Source organism: Salmo salar, chromosome ssa18 (genome assembly GCF_905237065.1).
Source record: "Salmo salar chromosome ssa18, Ssal_v3.1, whole genome shotgun sequence".
Taxonomy (NCBI): domain Eukaryota; kingdom Metazoa; phylum Chordata; class Actinopteri; order Salmoniformes; family Salmonidae; genus Salmo; species Salmo salar.
Window position 1 is genome coordinate 21,292,655 of NC_059459.1, and position 17,452 is coordinate 21,310,106.

Here is a 17,452-nt window from a genome sequence, read left to right on the forward strand (position 1 = left end):
ATTCCTATACAAATATCCCTAATGGAATGTTCCAAATAGATAGAAAATATTCTCAATATTAACAAATATACAAATATTCACATAAATAATAATACTTTAATAACTTAAAACAGCAAAATACTATTTTCTGCATTATGGCTCTTACAATCTGTGAACAAAGAAGATTGATTTATGGGATTATCTGTAATTATCTAAAAAGTAATGTTTCTAACAAACTTTGATAAAACAGTTCCATGGTTCACTGCTTGTTAGTTGTGATACTGCCTTGGGCTTCTCAGGTTCGCTTGTAACGTCATCAGCAGAACCAGAAACACATACAGTCGCTTTTTCAGAAATTAACTCTTCATGCACCTTTTTGTGTCACATCGTTGTAAGACTAATGCTAATGCTAGTTTTACATCAGTTCAAACCCACAGTACAGTTCAGGCCTAAGGGAAATTGGCATGTACTGTATGTACGTAAAGGGATCACTGTTAGATTAAGAATTTTCCTCTCTGACAATTGGCCAACTGTTACCTTTAAAGAGTCTCAGGGAGTATGACATCATGCTCTTTGTACAGTAACAAGGAAAACTATGTTCAGTCTGGGAATGGTTTTATGGTGTTACATATTCTGGACGTGTAGGCAAACAGGCGATGAAATGGTTCGTTCTTTTAAAAAAGTGCACCATATCTCAGAGCTGTTATCTTCAATTGTCATGCGGTCTCTGGAGCTCTTGTGTATAACTAGTTAGTTAATGTCAGATCGCTGGTCTGATCTGACGATTTTGTAGGTGATTCACATAACAGTTGTTTAACACCCTACATTTGTATAATTCTGTGTAAATAAGTGAACGTAGGATTTGCAGTAGTGTTAATAATAGGATGCATAGATCAAAAGGAAAAGTAAGACACTGTACACTACAAAGAGAATGAAACAAGAGACCTTGAGAGGGAAGAAATGTCTTTAACAGTGCTCAAGTGATCGTGGGCTGCTGAGTTACTGTCGGGCTCAAGAACCTATACAAGACATAATGAGATGTCTCATGGACCAAAATACTTAGTCATTCCACCTCAAAAAAAGCACAAGGAAGAGGATTTCGTCACCGACCATATCAGATTGTTCTGAAATCATTTCTGTAGTTAGAAACATAAGATTAGCATTCCTGAAACATTATTTTGTTGAAATATAATTTGATCTCTGAGAAATTAAGCTAATTGATTGCACCCAAATTGGCTATTTTAATTGAAAGGATTCAAATAAATATAGTACCTAACATCCGATTTGGACCATAATTCTTCGTACAAAGAATATTCGAATAAAATGATCAATAGCCATCCGCAGACACCCAACACCAATCCCACCCCAACAACCAGTATACAGTATCAGTTCTCTATATCTGACAAGTAGTATGGAGCTGCTACTTGGAGTATTGTTTCTTCAACCTTTAATGTATTCCCTGTGAATCTGGTGATGTTTTTTTCCCCCTGTTCATAGAAATGAGCTATTGAAATCGCTTGCGTTCTATACCATAAATGAGTGTGAAAGTACCACGTTTTGCCCACTAGATGCCGCTGTTCCTGCTACACCTCTTTATCTATTTTGCTGGTCTCTTGTGTTTATTGCATCACAGCATTTTCTTTGCAACTTTGGATACAAAACCAATAGCTTATGCTCATGATTATATAAATCCTTTCAATTAAAATGGCAAATGTGGGTGCAACAATTAGCTTAGTTTCTCAGAGATCAATGTTTCAGGAATGGTAATCGTATCTGTTTCTAAATACAGAAACGATTTCAGAACAATCTGAAATGGTTGGTGACGATCTTATTTCTTGTGCTTTTTGAGGTGGAATGAGGTGGAATGACAACGTATTTTGTTTCATGAGGCATCGCATTATGTCCTGTATAGGTTCCTGAGGCTGACAGTAACTCAGCAGCCCACGATCACTTGAGCACTGTTACAGACATTTCTTCTTTCTTAGGGTCTCATCTTTCATTATCTTTCTAGTGTACAAGGTCTTTATTTCCCAATGCTCGTTGTAGGGTTCAGAGAGCTTCAGCACTTCAGTGTGCAGGAGTGTTACATGTTTTCCCCATGAATGAGACATTTCATTTGCACATTACATTTTAAGTGACAATGCATCTTGTTAAAGTGTGCTCTCTTTTTGTACACTAGAAAGAAGATTAAACAAGATAACTTGTAGAGAGAGAGGGAAGACATTTATTTAACAGGGCTCAACAAATGAGTGTGAGCTGCTTAGTTACTGCCAGGCTCAAGAAAATATACAGGTTGAGATGCCTCACCAACCAAAACACTTATAAGTGGAGGCCAAACAACACCAACGAATGAGGTGTCACGTCATATTTACATTCAATATTTCTCAAATGTAATGAAAAATGTTCCAGCAGTTATTGAGTCTTTGGTAATGACCATGAATACGTTTTCAGTGTGCCTTTTTCGCATCAGATCCATGTGAGCTTGAACCATCACCGAAATCAGGCTTAGCTCAGAAACATTGGTCTCTGTTTTACTAATTGACTGGGATCTCAAGATTTGCAGCATGTTCGATGGAAATGCATGTTTAAAAAGTCCCTTAGCCTATGCTTTTCATGTAGTGATCAGTTTTTGTTCATGAGTGATCAATAAGTCCCTAGTTACCAGTGCTTGACTTGGGCAGGAGCTCACCGGAGCTGAATACCGGCACCTCAAATGTTGTACTGCTTGAGCTCCTGTTCCTCTTATAAAATATTAACTTAAAGGTATTGTGGAGATCCTGCATCTAAATATAAACAGTACCAGTACCCAAATGAGTACCGGCACCTATTTCCATCCAAGTCAAGCACTGCTAGTTACAGTTACTGACCACGACTGGTGCTGGAATGCTAATGTAGTGCGGATGTTGAAGTGTTCAGCGATGGCATGGGGGCACACCCGATAGAAAAGACAGAATCTGGAAGAGGCTTACTAACACATCTACAGTGGGATAAGAGAACACGTATCTTCCCTTCTGTAGCTAGATAACAACAGTATCTGGAGGTCTTATATACAGTATACAGTATGTGCCTTAACAAGAAAGGCACTCTGTGCAGCTAACTAGGCTTTGACCAAGCATGATAAGTGGGGGAGTATTTCTTCAGCTGAATGGGTTTGATTTTTTTTTCTTCCTCCACTTCTTTTCCTTCTTTTCTTTGGCTCTGTGCACTCCATCGCTCCACGAGCTGGGCCCTAAGCCGGGAGATACGGGGCTGTATGTAAATCAATTTGGGATGCAGACGCGTGTGGAAATAGAATCAGGGCTGTCAACCAGCGCTGTTTCATAATTTTCTCTTTCTTTCTCTTTTTCTCACTTGCTTTCTCGTACCGCTCTCCTCCACTTTGGCTAGCAGTATCTGAAGTAATAGCAGTGTTTTGCGACATGCTGGGAGAAGGTTTTTCTTTGCTTTGGGAGTTCTAGGCAGGGGGGTTGTGAGAATGAGAGACTAAATGAAAATCACCCAGATTACTGCTTTAAAAGAGCATGAAAGCTGTAAAGAGCAGAGCTGGATTTCAGTCAAATGGTTCAGTGCTCAGGGGGGTTCCTGTAATGGTGAATTATTACATGAGTCGTGGAGTTGTGTGTATTGAAATGGATTTCAACAGCCATGAATTTACATAGAACATTAAATGATTTATGCTGCCAGAGTACAGGTGCAGGGTTTAAATGTCCAATGTTGTTACATCAAACACAATGCCAATCATTGGTTGTACTTTGATGAAAAATATAACTGTTCAGAAAAACTTGAATCTCTTTGTTGAAAAAATAACATGTTCTGTCAATTAAGTCATTATATACCGTCGGTAAAGGTTGTTCGGCTTTTACATGAATGTTCTATTTGAAATTATAAACTGTGTGGTCAAGCCCTGAATGCTGATTGGCTGACAGCCGTGGTATATCAGACCGTATAGCACTGGTATGACAAAACATGTATTTTTACTGCTCTAATTACGTTGGTAACCAGTTTATGATAGCAATAAGGCACCTCAGGGGTTTGTGATATATGGCCAATATACCACACCCGCTCAGGCCTTATTGCTTAAACATAACACTTTAGAAACACTGTAAACTACCTTCTGTTATGGCATGCATATATCCGGTGTCCAGGCACTCCGCATTGCGTCGTAGCCCTTAGCCGTGGTATATTGGCCATATACCGCACCTCCTAGTGCCTTATTGCTTAAATAACATTCTAAGGAAATTGTTTATCCAAAGTATTTGTCTACATCAAATTGTAATGTCTTTAACACCAAATTGGGTTTTAAGATTATCCTCAGACAAAGGAAATGGACTTAGTTCTTGTTATCTCTACTGGGCTCAGCAGTCTTGGGTAAAAAGCAGAGATTTGAATGTCAGAAGGAAAAAGCCTAGTAATCAATTATAGAAAAGTGGAGGCAACAAACAGATGCTTCACTAAAAGAGAAGGCTAAAAGTGGTGATTTAAAAGTGGTGAGAGAGAGGACATAAAGAGGTAGAAAGTATAAGGAAGGAGAGAGGATAGAGAGAAACTAGGAGGAGGTTTAGTCTGGCTCCAGTGCTTTCCTACACTACCTCAGGCTACTTGAACCACACCTAAGGTTTCCTCCTTCTGTTCATCTGCACTCCAAGTGCAGACGATCTTCCCACACCCCATACCTCACCTAATGGAAAAGCCCAAGAAAAGCGGAGGCTGAACAAATGTTCAAACAAGGCTGTCTATGGAACATGCTGCAAACCCTTTTTTTTTGCAGGAGCAAAACTTCCTCTCATTTAGTTTTTCTAATTTTCTAGGTTCGTACAACAAAACGTGTCTAGTAGTCATGTCCTCAACAAACACTTCTGTTGAAGATGATGTACAGTAACTACAGAGGAGGAGGTTTAAAGTTTGAAACAGCAAGATAAGATGGATGACGGTGGTTTCACCCTCCCTAAGGTTCCATTTAAAGGGTCTCGTTTATCACAATTAACCTGTGTAACATCTATTAAGAAATCGCTAATTAGATGTTAGTCTGAGTTTAATGAAACGCAACAGGCTCTGAGGACTAGGAAATCAATGGTTATTGATTGGAGCATTATGATGACTTGTGTAACAGAACTTTGTGTCTATAAGGCAGGAGAAGTGGAAATGATTACAAAAGTTTCTGACACCACAAAAGACGCTGAAAAGTGGGAAAGCAAGAAGTCGATGAAAATTGCTAGTCTACTTACCTTACAGTCGCATCTCATCCACCTATTTTCTGCCTGACCAACGAGAATCTGCATTTTCATTTCAGACAGCAGACAAACACTTTACTCTGACTGAAGTGTACTGCACAATAGTTCACCCTAGGACATGTGAAGAGTTGCTTGTTGGCAACTGGCAGATTTGCTCATAGTTGTGATTGTGACCATGTTGTTTTTAAACCCATGTTCCTGACCTACCACAGAATGTCATTTATCAAAGTAGACACATCCATTTATCAAACAAGACACATGTGTCAATCTTAAAATCTCCCATGCATTCCACTGTAAATCAACCTTATTTGTGACACCAAAGCCATTTCACTACCTCTCAACACAATTCCATTACTCCCCAATCACTATAGAAAGACCATCCACAACACTGTTGGCTTGCTGTAGTGGTGATATGATATAAAAAATGCCAGCTGTACATTCTGAATTCATGCTGGGTTTGTGCTGAGGATTCTGGTGACTGTCACGCCGATTGCTACGAGACGAGATCAAAGGCTCTGCCAGATACTTTGAAGTCATCCGCCATCTAAATATAATTTGATTGGCTGCCTGTCCCTCAACAAAAAAAGGGCCCCTTATGGGCAGTCATTAATAAAGGGGGGTGTAATCAAATTGAGCTGTTTCAATGTCCAGGGGGAAAATATATTTCTTGCTATCTTTTCCTTTCTCAAGAGTGTGCTGCCTGGTGAGGAAACTGTATGTCCGAGCTCCAACAAGCTTATGAAGTATCTATTCTTGATGAAAATACATGACATACCATGGTGATTTATTTGATTTTTTTTAAAGAATATAGAAGGATATTGTACGTACCAAGAATGGATCTATATCTTTCAAATCACATACTGTAACTGCCTTGATATTGTTGGCCTTGTGGAATTCTACCACACAAAGCTCTAACTCACTAATAAAACAACCAGCCATAGAGAACTGGTAGTGTATCGCAAAGAGGTGAAGTAGGCTGAACATGCAGACACCAAACACCCATGAACTAATACGCGCCATCTGCCCTGTGCCAAGGAGATGATTACAACAGGATTTCATCATGTCAAACCAGTGGCTGCTGCAGTAATGTATGTCATGGCACCTTACTGAAGGACAACTCTGCCAAAGCCCAGCTTCCAAACCCCAAAAACTCCTCTTTAGCATTTGGACGGAATTAGCATTAGCTTGACACAAATCCTGTCTGGACTCCGAACGTATCCTCTTATCCTGGACATGCCAGTGCCCTGTAGCCTGTCTATCAAACCTCCTCTCTTCTCTGATATAGATCCCCAGTGTAGCTTAATACATTTTCAATTAAACCATGCCACTGTGGGTTTACTCGCTTCTGGCTTATTGATATTAATGTGATGTGTTGCTAATGGTAAGATAAAGATTGTGATTGATGAAGAAACAACCACCTTGTCATAGGTGAGACATAGAGCCACAAACAGGAGCGCTAAGCTTCAATCCAGCACTCATTTCTGGTATACCTCCTGAAGACTTTTTCAATGTCTGACATGATTGACTAATCCCTCCTCATCTAATCCTAAATATTGGTCGGCAGGAAACAGCGTAGGATGGCTAGGGAGCTTCATGGGAGCTTCCTGCTGGGACTTGGATGCACACTGTGTCCCATTTAAAAAAAATATATATATATCCCACTGACTGATTTCTCAAATCCACTCCATCCACCCCAGAAGATTTGTTATCGTGATTATGTTAGGGACATTTTTTTTTTAAATAGTTTTGCTCAAATATGGGTCAACGTAGTGGGGGGTGATATTTTCTCTGATATTTCCCACTCAACTCATTGGTCCCATGAAGTGGATGCTAAGCTACAGGACTGTTTAGCTAGCAAAGACTGGAATATTTTCCGGGATTCAACATTGAGGAGTTTACCACATCAGTCACCGGCTTCAATAATAAGTGCATCGATGACGTTGTCCCCACAGTAACCGTACGAACATACCCCAACCAGAAGCCAGAGATTAGAGGCAACATCCGCACTGAGCTACAGGTTAGAGCTGCCGCTTTCAAGGAGTGGAACACTAATCCGGACGCTTATAAGAAATCCCGCTACAACCTCCGATGAGCCATCAAACAGGCAAAGCGTCAATACAGTACTAAGATCAGATCCTACTACCCCAGCTCTGATGCTCAACGGATGTGGCAGGGCTTTGAAACTATCATGGATTTGAAAGGGAAGTCAAGCCGTGAGCTGCCCAGCGACACGAGCCTGCTAGATGCCTTTAATGCTTGCTTTGAGTCAAGCAACACTAAACCATGCATGATCTTGCTCCGTAGCCGATGTGAGTAAGACCTTTAAACAGGTTAACGTTCGCAAGGCTACAGGGCCAGACGGAATACCAGGATGCATACTCAGTACTCAGAGCATGCGTCCGAACGGATGTTATTATTTGAATATGAGTATGAGTATTCATTTTTTGAGGCCCAAAAGATTATAGGCCTATTTTAACACTGAAAATGATTTTTCTAAATGTAATTAAAATATCCATGTAATATTGTTACGTACAAGGATACACCATGACATTTGAAATTATTAATTTAATAAAACAACAAACTTTTCAATGTATTTTTATGACATGAGCACCATAAAAAAAGGCTGGTAGCTGGACGGTAGGCTTCATGTGTGTAGCATGTTGTATATGTTGGCCAATCAAACCGCCAAATATGCTCAATGTGTAGCAAGTGGAGCGAGAGTTCACCAATGTAATGCAAGATGGAATAAAATAACGGAATTAAAAGTTAGAAAAATTAGAAGGAGTAAGCTACAACGAGTAACCAACAGGTAGGCTGTTGTTATATCTGAATGGGGTTTGGGAGAAAGTGCTGCATGATGTGGCCTCAATTAGCTTAGCTAGCTTTTCTAGACTACTCCAGTCAAGACAGACACTGTTACAGTGCATTCGGAAAGTATTCAGACCCCTTGACCTTTTCCACATTTTGTTAAGTATTCAGACCCTTTGCTATGAGACTTAAAATTGATCTCAGGTGCATCCTGTTTCCATTGATCATCCTTGAGATGTTTCTACCAATTGATTGGACATGATTTGGAAAGGTACACACCTGTTTATATAAGGTCCCACAGTTGAAAGTGCATGTCAGAGCAAAAACCAAGCCATGAGGTCAAAGGAATTGTCAGTAGAGCTCCGAGACAGGATTATGTCAAGGCACAGATCTGGGGAAGGGTACCAAAAAATGTCTGCCGCATTGAAGGTCCCCAATAACGCAGTGGCCTCCCATCATTCTTAAATGGAAGCAGTTTGGAACCACCAAGACTCTTCCTATAGCTGACCACCCGGCAAAACTGAGCAATCGGGGGAGAAAGGCCTTGGTCAGGGAGGTGACCAAGAACTCAATGGTCACTCTGACAGAGCTCCAGAGGTCCTCTGTGGAGATAGGAGAACCTTCCAGAAGGACAACCATCTTTGCAGCACTCCACCAATCAGGCCTTTATGGTAGAGTGGCCAGACGGAAACCACTCCTCAGTAAAAGGCACATGACAGCCCGCTTGGAGTTTGCTAAATGGTACCTAAAGACTCTCAGACCATGGGAAACAAGATTGTCTGGTCTGATGAAACCAAGATTGAACTCTTTGGCCTGAATGCCAAGCGTCACGTCTGGAGGAATCCTGGCACCATCCCTACGGTGAAGCATGTTGGTGGCAGCATCATGTTGTGGGGACGTTTTTCAGGGGCAGGGACTGGGAAACTACATTTACATTTACGTCATTTAGCAGACGCTCTTATCCAGAGCGACTTACAAATTGGTGCATTCACCTTAAGATATCCAGTGGAACAACCACTTTACAATAGTACATCTATATATTTTTTTGGGGGGGGAGGGTTAGAAGGATTACTATATCCTATCCCAGGTATTCCTTAAAGAGGTGGGGTTTCAGGTGTCTACGGAAGGTGGTGATTGACTCCGCTGTCCTGGCGTCGTGAGGGAGCTTGTTCCACCATTGGGGTGCCAGAGCAGCGAACAGTTTTGACTGGGCTGAGTAGGAACTGTGCTTCCGCAGAGGTAGGGGGGCCAGCAGGCCAGAGGTGGATGAATGCAGTGCCCTTGTTTGGGTGTAGGGCCTGATCAGAGCCTGAAGGTACGGAGGTGCCGTTCCCCTCACAGCTCCGTAGGCAAGCACCATGGTCTTGTAGCAGATGCGAGCTTCAACTGGAAGCCAGTGGAGTGTGTGGAGGAGCGGGGTGACGTGAGAAAACTTGGGAATGTTGAACACCAGACGGGCTGCGGCGTTCTGGATGAGTTGTAGGGGTTTAATGGCACAGGCAGGGAGCCCCGCCAACAGGGAGTTGCAGTAATCCAGACGGGAGATGACAAGTGCCTGGATTAGGACCTGTGCCGCTTTCTGTGTAAGGCAGGGTCGTACTCTGCGAATGTTGTATAGCATGAACCTACAGGAGGATCGGATGTCGTTGACCTTCTTTTAAAAATGGTTGACAAAGTCATCCGCAGAGAGGGAGGAGGGGGTGGGAGGAGGATTCAGGAGGGAGGAGAAGGTGGCAAAGAGCTTCCTAGGATAAGAGGCAGATGCTTGGAAATTAGAGTGGTAGAAAGTGGCTTTAGCAGCAGAAACAGAGGAGGAAAATGTAGAGAGGAGGAAGTGAAAAGATGCCAGGTCCGCAGGGAGGCTAGTTTTCTCCATTTCCGCTCGGCTGCCCGGAGCCATGTTCTGTGAGCTCGCAATGAGTCGTCAAGCCACGGAGCAGGAGGGGGGGACCGAGCCGGTCGGGAGGATAGGGGACATAGAGAGTCAAAGAATGCAGAAAGGGAGGAGGCAGAATCAGGAGATTGGTTGGAGAAGGATTGAAAGAGGAGAGAGTAGCAGGAGAGAGAGAGCGAAGGTTGCGACGCCGCAATACCATCTGAGTAGGGGCAGAGTGAGTAGTGTTGGAGGAGAGCGAGAGGGAAAAGGATACAAGGTAGTGATCGGAAACTTGGAGGGGAGTTGCAGTGAGATTAGTAGAAGAACAGCATCTAGTGAAGATGAGGTCAAGCGTAATGCCTGCCTTGTGAGTAGGGGGGGGCGGTGAGAGGGTGAGGTCAAAAGAGGAGAGGAGTGGAAAGAAGAAGGCAGAGAGAAATGAGTCAAAGGTAGACGTAGGGAGGTTAAAGTCACCCAGAACTGTCAGGGGTGAGCCATCCTCAGGAAAGGAACTTATCAAGGCGTCAAGCTCATTGATGAACTCTCCAAGGGAACCTGGAGGGCGATAAATGGTAAGGATGTTAAGCTTGAATGGGCTAGTGATTGTGACAGCATGGAATTCAAAGGAGGCGATAGACAGATGGGTCAGGGGAGAAAGAGAGAATGTCCACTTGGGAGAGATGAGGATTCCAGTGCCACCACCCCGCTGGCCAGATGCTCTCGGGGTGTGCGAGAACACGTGGTCAGACGAGGAGAGAGCAGTAGGAGTAGCAGTGTTTTCTGTGGTAATCCATGTTTCCGTCAGCGCCAAGAAGTCGAGGGACTGGTGGGTAGCATAGGCTGATATGAACTCTGCCTTGTTGGCCGCAGACCGGCAGTTCCAGAGGCCGCCAGCGACCTGGAACTCCACGTGGGTCGTGCGCGCTGGGACCACCAGGTTAGAGTGGCAGCGGCCACGCGATGTGAAGCGTTTGTATGGCCTGTGCAGAGAGGAGAGAACAGGGATAGACCGACACATAGTTGATAGGCTACAGGAGAGGCTACGCTAATGCAAAGGAGATTGGCATGAAAAATTAACTAAACAACTGGGGAATCGAGAGAGCAGGGCCTCCCTCACTAACAATTCACTGAAACACTAAAACACTAAAATATAACTTTTCTAGCTACCACTAGAAATTAAAATTGATGTAAACTACAGTGGTTCAATGTTTCCAGGAATAGGCTCAAACTTAGTTTATTCCGCTAGCTAACTTGGTACAGTATTCTTCCGTGAAAACCCACCTAGTGCACCGTTTCCTATGACGCCGTAGCTAACTAGCATGCTAGCATCCTGTAACACGGTTAGCACCAATACTTGGTACAACAAGCTACCAATGGATCATTCGTGTCTGTGTCTAGTTCATAACGCAGAAGTAATTAAACGTTGGCTAGCTAACACAAAGTCAGTCCTGCTAGTTACACAAGTGGACTACACATCTCGAATGTTCAGAAAGTTAAGCTTACGTTGCAAAAATCTTATTGACTAAAAATGATACAGCTAGCTGGTAGGGTTAGCTAGCTAGCAGTGGGCGCGTTGTAGACTGTTAGAAAATGAAGCTGGCTAGCTAACCTCGATAGTTACTCTGTACTGCTGTGCCTTCTTCACCACGCTGTCTGAGTGGGTTGACCATTTCAGTTTGTCCATGATCTGTACTCTGAGGAACTTCAAACTTTCCACCTTCTCCACTACTGTCCCGTCGATGTGGATAGGGGACTGCTCCCTCTGCTGTTTCCTGAAGTCCACGATCATTTCCTTTGTTTTGTTGACATTGAGTGTGAGGTTATTGTCCTGACACCACACTCCGAGGGCCCTCACCTCCTCCCTGTAGGCCGTCTTGTCGTTGTTGGTAATCAAGCCTACCACTGTAATGTCGTCTGAAATCTTGATGATTGCGTGGGTCTAGGGTGTCAGGTAGGGTGGAGGTGATATGGTCCTTGACCTAGTCTCTCAAAGCACTTCATGATGACGGAAGTGAGTGCTACGGGCGATAGTCATTTAGCTCAGTTACCTTTGCTTTCTGGGGAATCGGAACAATGGTGGCCCTCTTGAAGCATGTGGGAACAGCAGATAGGGATAAGGATTGATTGAATATGTCCGTAAACACACCAGCCAGCTGGTCTGCGCATGCTCTGAGGACGCAGCTAGGGATGCCATCTGGGCCGGCAGCCTTGAGAGGGTTAACACGTTTAAATGTTTTACTCACCTTGGCTGCAGTGAAGGAGAGCCTGCAGGTTTTGGTAGCGGGCCGTGTCGGTGGCACTGTATTGTCTTCAAATCAAGCAAAGAAGTTGTTTAGTTTGTCTGGGAGCAAGACATTGTGGTCTGCGACGGGGCTGGTTTTCTTTTTGTAGTCCGTGATTGACTGTAGACCCTGCCACATACCTCTCGTGTCTGAGCCGTTGAATTGTGACTCTACTTTGTCTCTGTACTGACGCTTAGCTTGTTTGATTGCCTTGCGGAGGGAATAGCTACACTGTTTGTATTCGGTCATGTTTCCGGTCGCCTTGCCTTGATTAAAAGCAGTGGTTCACGCTTTCAGTTTTGCGTGAATGCTGCCATCAATCCATGGTTTCTGGTTGGGGAAGGTTTTAATAGTCACTGTGGGTACAACATCACCGATGCACTTGCTAATAAACTCGCTCACCGAATCAGCGTATTCATCAATGTTATTGTCCGACGCTATGCGGAACATATCCCAGTCCACGTGATCGAAGCAATCTTGAAGCGTGGAATGCGATTGGTCGGACCAGCGTCGAACAGACCTGAGCACGTGCGTTTCATGTTTTAGTTTCTGTCTATAGGCTGGGAGCAACAAAATGGAGTCGTGGTCAGATTTTCCAAAAGGAGGGCGGGGGAGGGCTTTGTATGCATTGCGGAAGTTAGAATAACAATGATCCAGGTTTTTGCCAGCCCAGGTCGCACATTCGATATGCTGATAAAATTTAGGGAGCCTTGTTTTCAGATTAGCCTTGTTAAAATCCCCAGCTACAATAAATGCAGCCTCAGGATATGGATAGAACCGTTTTCAATCACAGAGGAAAACAAGGTAATCATTTACATTTCTGAAGATTTACCTTAACGTTTGAATTGCTAAACATGATGACATTATAAAGCTAACTTCTGATCGTTACATACATAAGAAAGAGTAGCATTTTACCGGGAGACACACAACAATAGGTTTCGGCGCCAAACCGACGCTCCATACTCAAGCTCCTTATATATGTTTCTCTTCTTTTACAGGTGACCAGCAACAACCAAGTGGACATCTCAAACCACATTATTATCAATAAATAAATATGCTTCTCATCAACTGTAAATCATCATCAGTGTCTGGTTATTCATATAGGCATGTCTTTAGATTAAGTGACGGAGGACATACAGGACAATTGTCACATCCACACACTCCAGCCACCCAATCCATAGCCTGTTCTCTCTGCTACTGCATGGCAAGTGGTACCAGTGCACCAAGTCTGGAACCAACAGGACCCTGAACAGCTTCTACCCCAAACATATGACTGCTAAATAGTTAATCATATGGCTACTGGGACTACCTGCATTTGCACTAATTCTCTTGCACAGACTCTACCCACACACTCACACTGACACCCCACTCACACTGACACACACATACACTACATATGCCCACACACATAATCCACACACTCATGCATACTGACGCAACACACACTCACTCACACTTTCACACATACGCTGCTGCTACTGTCTTATCCATCCTGTTGCCTAGTCACTTTACCCATACCTACACTACCGTTCAAAGGTTTGGGGTCACTTAGAAATGTCCTTGTTTTTGAAAGAAAAGCTATTTTTTTTGTCCATTAAAATAACATCAAACTGATAAAAAATATAGTGTAGACATTGTTGATGTTGTAAATGACTATTTTAGCAGGAAACGGCAGATTTGTTTATGGAATATTTTCATAGGCGTACAGAGGCCCATTATCAGCAACCACCACTCCTGTGTTCCAATGGCATGTTGTGTTAGCTAATCCAAGTTTATAATTTTAAAAGGCTAATTGATCATTAGAAAACCCTTTTGCAATTATGTTAGCACCGCTGAAAACTGTAGTTCTGATTAAAGAAGCAATAAAACTGGCCTTCTTTAGACTAGTTGAGTATCTGGAGCATCAGCATTTGTGGGTTTGATTACAGGCTCAAAATGGCCAGAAACAAAGAACTTTCTTCTGTAACTCGTCAGTCTATTCTTGTTCTGAGAAATGAAGGCTATTCCATGTGAGAAATTGTCAAGAAACTGAAGATCTCGTACAACACTGTACTACTCCCTTCAAAAGAACAGTGCAAACTGGCTTTAACCAGAATAGAAAGAGGAGTGGGAGGGCCCGGTGTACAACTGAGCTAAAGGACGCCTCACAAGTCCTCAACTGGCAGCTTCATTAAGTAGTACCCGCCAAACACCAGTCTCAACATCAGCAGTGAAGAGGCAACTCTGGGATTCTGGCCTTCTACCTCAATTTCCTTGTACCCCTGCACGTCACATCAACTCAGTACTGGTACTGCCTGTATATAGCCATGTTATTTTTACTCATTACTGTTATTTACAGTGTATTTATTCCTCATGTCAATATTTATTTTTTATGACATTTTTTATCTTTAACTCTACATTGTTGGAAAAGGATCCGCAAGTAAGCATTTCACTGTTAGTCTACACCTGGTTTTTTTTTTTTTTTATTAACTAGGCAAGTCAGTTAAAAACAAATTCGTATTTACAATGACGGCCTACCCAAGCGATGCTGGGGCAATTGTGTGCCACCCTATGGGACTCCCAATCACAGCCAGATGTGATGCAGCCTGGATTCAAACCAGGGACTGCAATGATGTCTCTTGCACTTGGATGCAGTGCCTTAGACCGCTGCGCCACTCAGGAGCCCAATTAAGTTTATGAAGCATGTGACAAATAAAAATGTATTTGATTTGATCTTGTCAGTGTCTGTGATATGTCAACTCAGCTCACTCCTCTTTTCCTTACTGTAGTTTCTATATTCCGATAGAGTAATCCAGTAAATCTTGTTCCTCTGAATATCTCTGAACTCTTGTCGCTGTTTCCTTCATCTCACATACTAGCAAGGAAACAGGTAAAATATCCAAACACTCAATGAAGCACCTAGGGGCTCTTGCTCGTTAACATCCATTGGTTCCTGAGCCGAATGGACAGATGTTCCAGTTCTGCTTGCCAAACCACAAATCCTTTCTAACAGACTTAAGTATAGCACCACAAAACATACTTCTTAGAAATAAATACTCTGTATAGTATTTGAGGCACAGCTTTGGAGGACAGCAGTCAGCTACCTACAGACCCAACTACACCTACACCTACATACAGACCCAACTACACCTACCTACAGACCCAACTACACCTACCTACAGACCCAACTACACCTACACCTACCTACAGACCCAACTACACCTACCTATAGACCCAACTACACCTACACCTACCTACAGACCCAACTACACCTACACCTACCTACAGAACCAACTACACCTACACCTGCCTACAGACCCAACTACACCTACCTACAGACACAACTACACTTACCTACAGACCCAACTACACCTACCTACAGACCCAACTACACTTACCTACAGACCCAACTACACCTACACCTACCTACAGACCCAACTACACCTACACCTACATACAGACCCAACTACACCTACCTACAGACCCAACTACACCTACCTACAGACCCAACTACACCTACACCTACCTACAGACCCAACTACACCTACCTATAGAACCAACTACACCTACACCTACCTACAGACCCAACTACACCTACACCTACCTACAGACCCAACTACACCTACACCTACCTACAGACCCAACTACACCTACCTACAGACACAACTACACTTACCTACAGACCCAACTACACCTACCTACAGACCCAACTACACTTACCTACAGACCCAACTACACCTACACCTACCTACAGACCCAACTACACCTACACCTACCTACAGACCCAACTACACCTAAACCTACCTACAGACCCAACTACACCTACCTATAGACCCAACTACACCTACACCTACCTACAGACCCAACTACACCTACCTACAGACCCAACTACACTTACCTACAGACCCAACTACACCTACACCTACCTACAGACCCAACTACACCTACCTACAGACCCAACTACACCTACACCTACCTACAGACCCAACTACACCTACCTATAGACCCAACTACACCTACACCTACCTACAGACCCAACTACACCTACCTACAGACCCAACTACACTTAACTACAGACCCAACTACACCTACACCTACCTACAGACCCAACTACACTTACCTACAGACCCAACTACACTTACCTACAGACCCAACTACACCTACCTACAGACCCAACTACACCTACACCTACATACAGACCCAACTACACCTACCTACAGACCCAACTACACCTACACCTACCTACAGACCCAACTACACCTACCTATAGACCCAACTACACCTACCTACAGACCCAACTACACCTACCTACAGACCCAACTACACCTACCTACAGACCCAACTACACCTACCTATAGACCCAACTACACCTACGTACCTATAGACCCAACTACACCTACACCTACCTACAGACGCAACTACACCTACTGCACTCATGGATTAACTCTTGCTCGCTCTTTCTTTCTCTACACACAGACACCCACACACACACCTACACACTCCCAAACATGTTCCAGTTACCATCCGCTCTGATGTCACTTTGATTATGCAGCTGTAGAGATGGGTGTTCCTGCAGCTCCTCAGCCAACGCTTGGGGTGGGACTCACCATGTCCATCTGCTCATCGCCTGCAGTGTGAAACATACACACACACACACACACACACACACTAAAATAATATAATTAACTCATCAGCGATTCTTCAGTGTATGAGTGTACAGTATGTCATTCAAGGTCACACCCAAACCCTGCCCCTGCTCCTCTAGCTTCCCAATGCTGTATATTTTACCTACACCTAATCCCTAACAGCTCACACCTCACTCAGAATACTGTACAAGGCCATTAACCAGAGTGTGTCCTACTTCTGTCTAGTCCTCTGAAAGGGATTGTGTTTTTTATGTGGAGCTGAAAATATATCTGGTTTTGATGTCTCTATTTCCTTTTCTGTTCCTTCCTCTTTTAGGGGCCTGTTTGCGAGCCATTACACTGAGACACATTATCTGGATGATGGCAGTGCAGTCACTGGTGCTCCCAACTTTACGGTAGGCTGGATGTCGAGTGCTTCTGACATTCATGTTTGACTGAACATTGTGTGCTGCTGACTTTAAAGGATGGACCTTTAAAGATGTCATGTAAACGGATGATTCAAATGGCCCTCCGGTAATGTTGAGGACACATATCTGAATTATAGACATGCCGTTGGCATCCAAAAGATCAAATGTTATCATCCGGTAAATGGAGAATGACTAACTTAGTTTTCAGTGGGGAATATCTGTACAGTTATTGACATACAGCCAT

At 43.4% G+C, this 17,452-nt stretch overlaps 1 protein-coding gene across 2 annotated transcripts in view; it reads left to right on the plus strand.

The window, feature by feature from the left end:
• LOC106577034 (disintegrin and metalloproteinase domain-containing protein 12) overlaps positions 1 to 17,452 on the plus strand; it is a 158,452-nt gene that overhangs the window by 78,129 nt on the left and 62,871 nt on the right. For both annotated transcript variants that reach the window (XM_014154703.2, XM_014154704.2), the window contains exon 4: positions 17,118 to 17,196. In XM_014154703.2, coding sequence (XP_014010178.2) covers positions 17,118 to 17,196 — 79 coding nt within the window. The remainder of the gene's footprint in view (positions 1 to 17,117; positions 17,197 to 17,452) is intronic.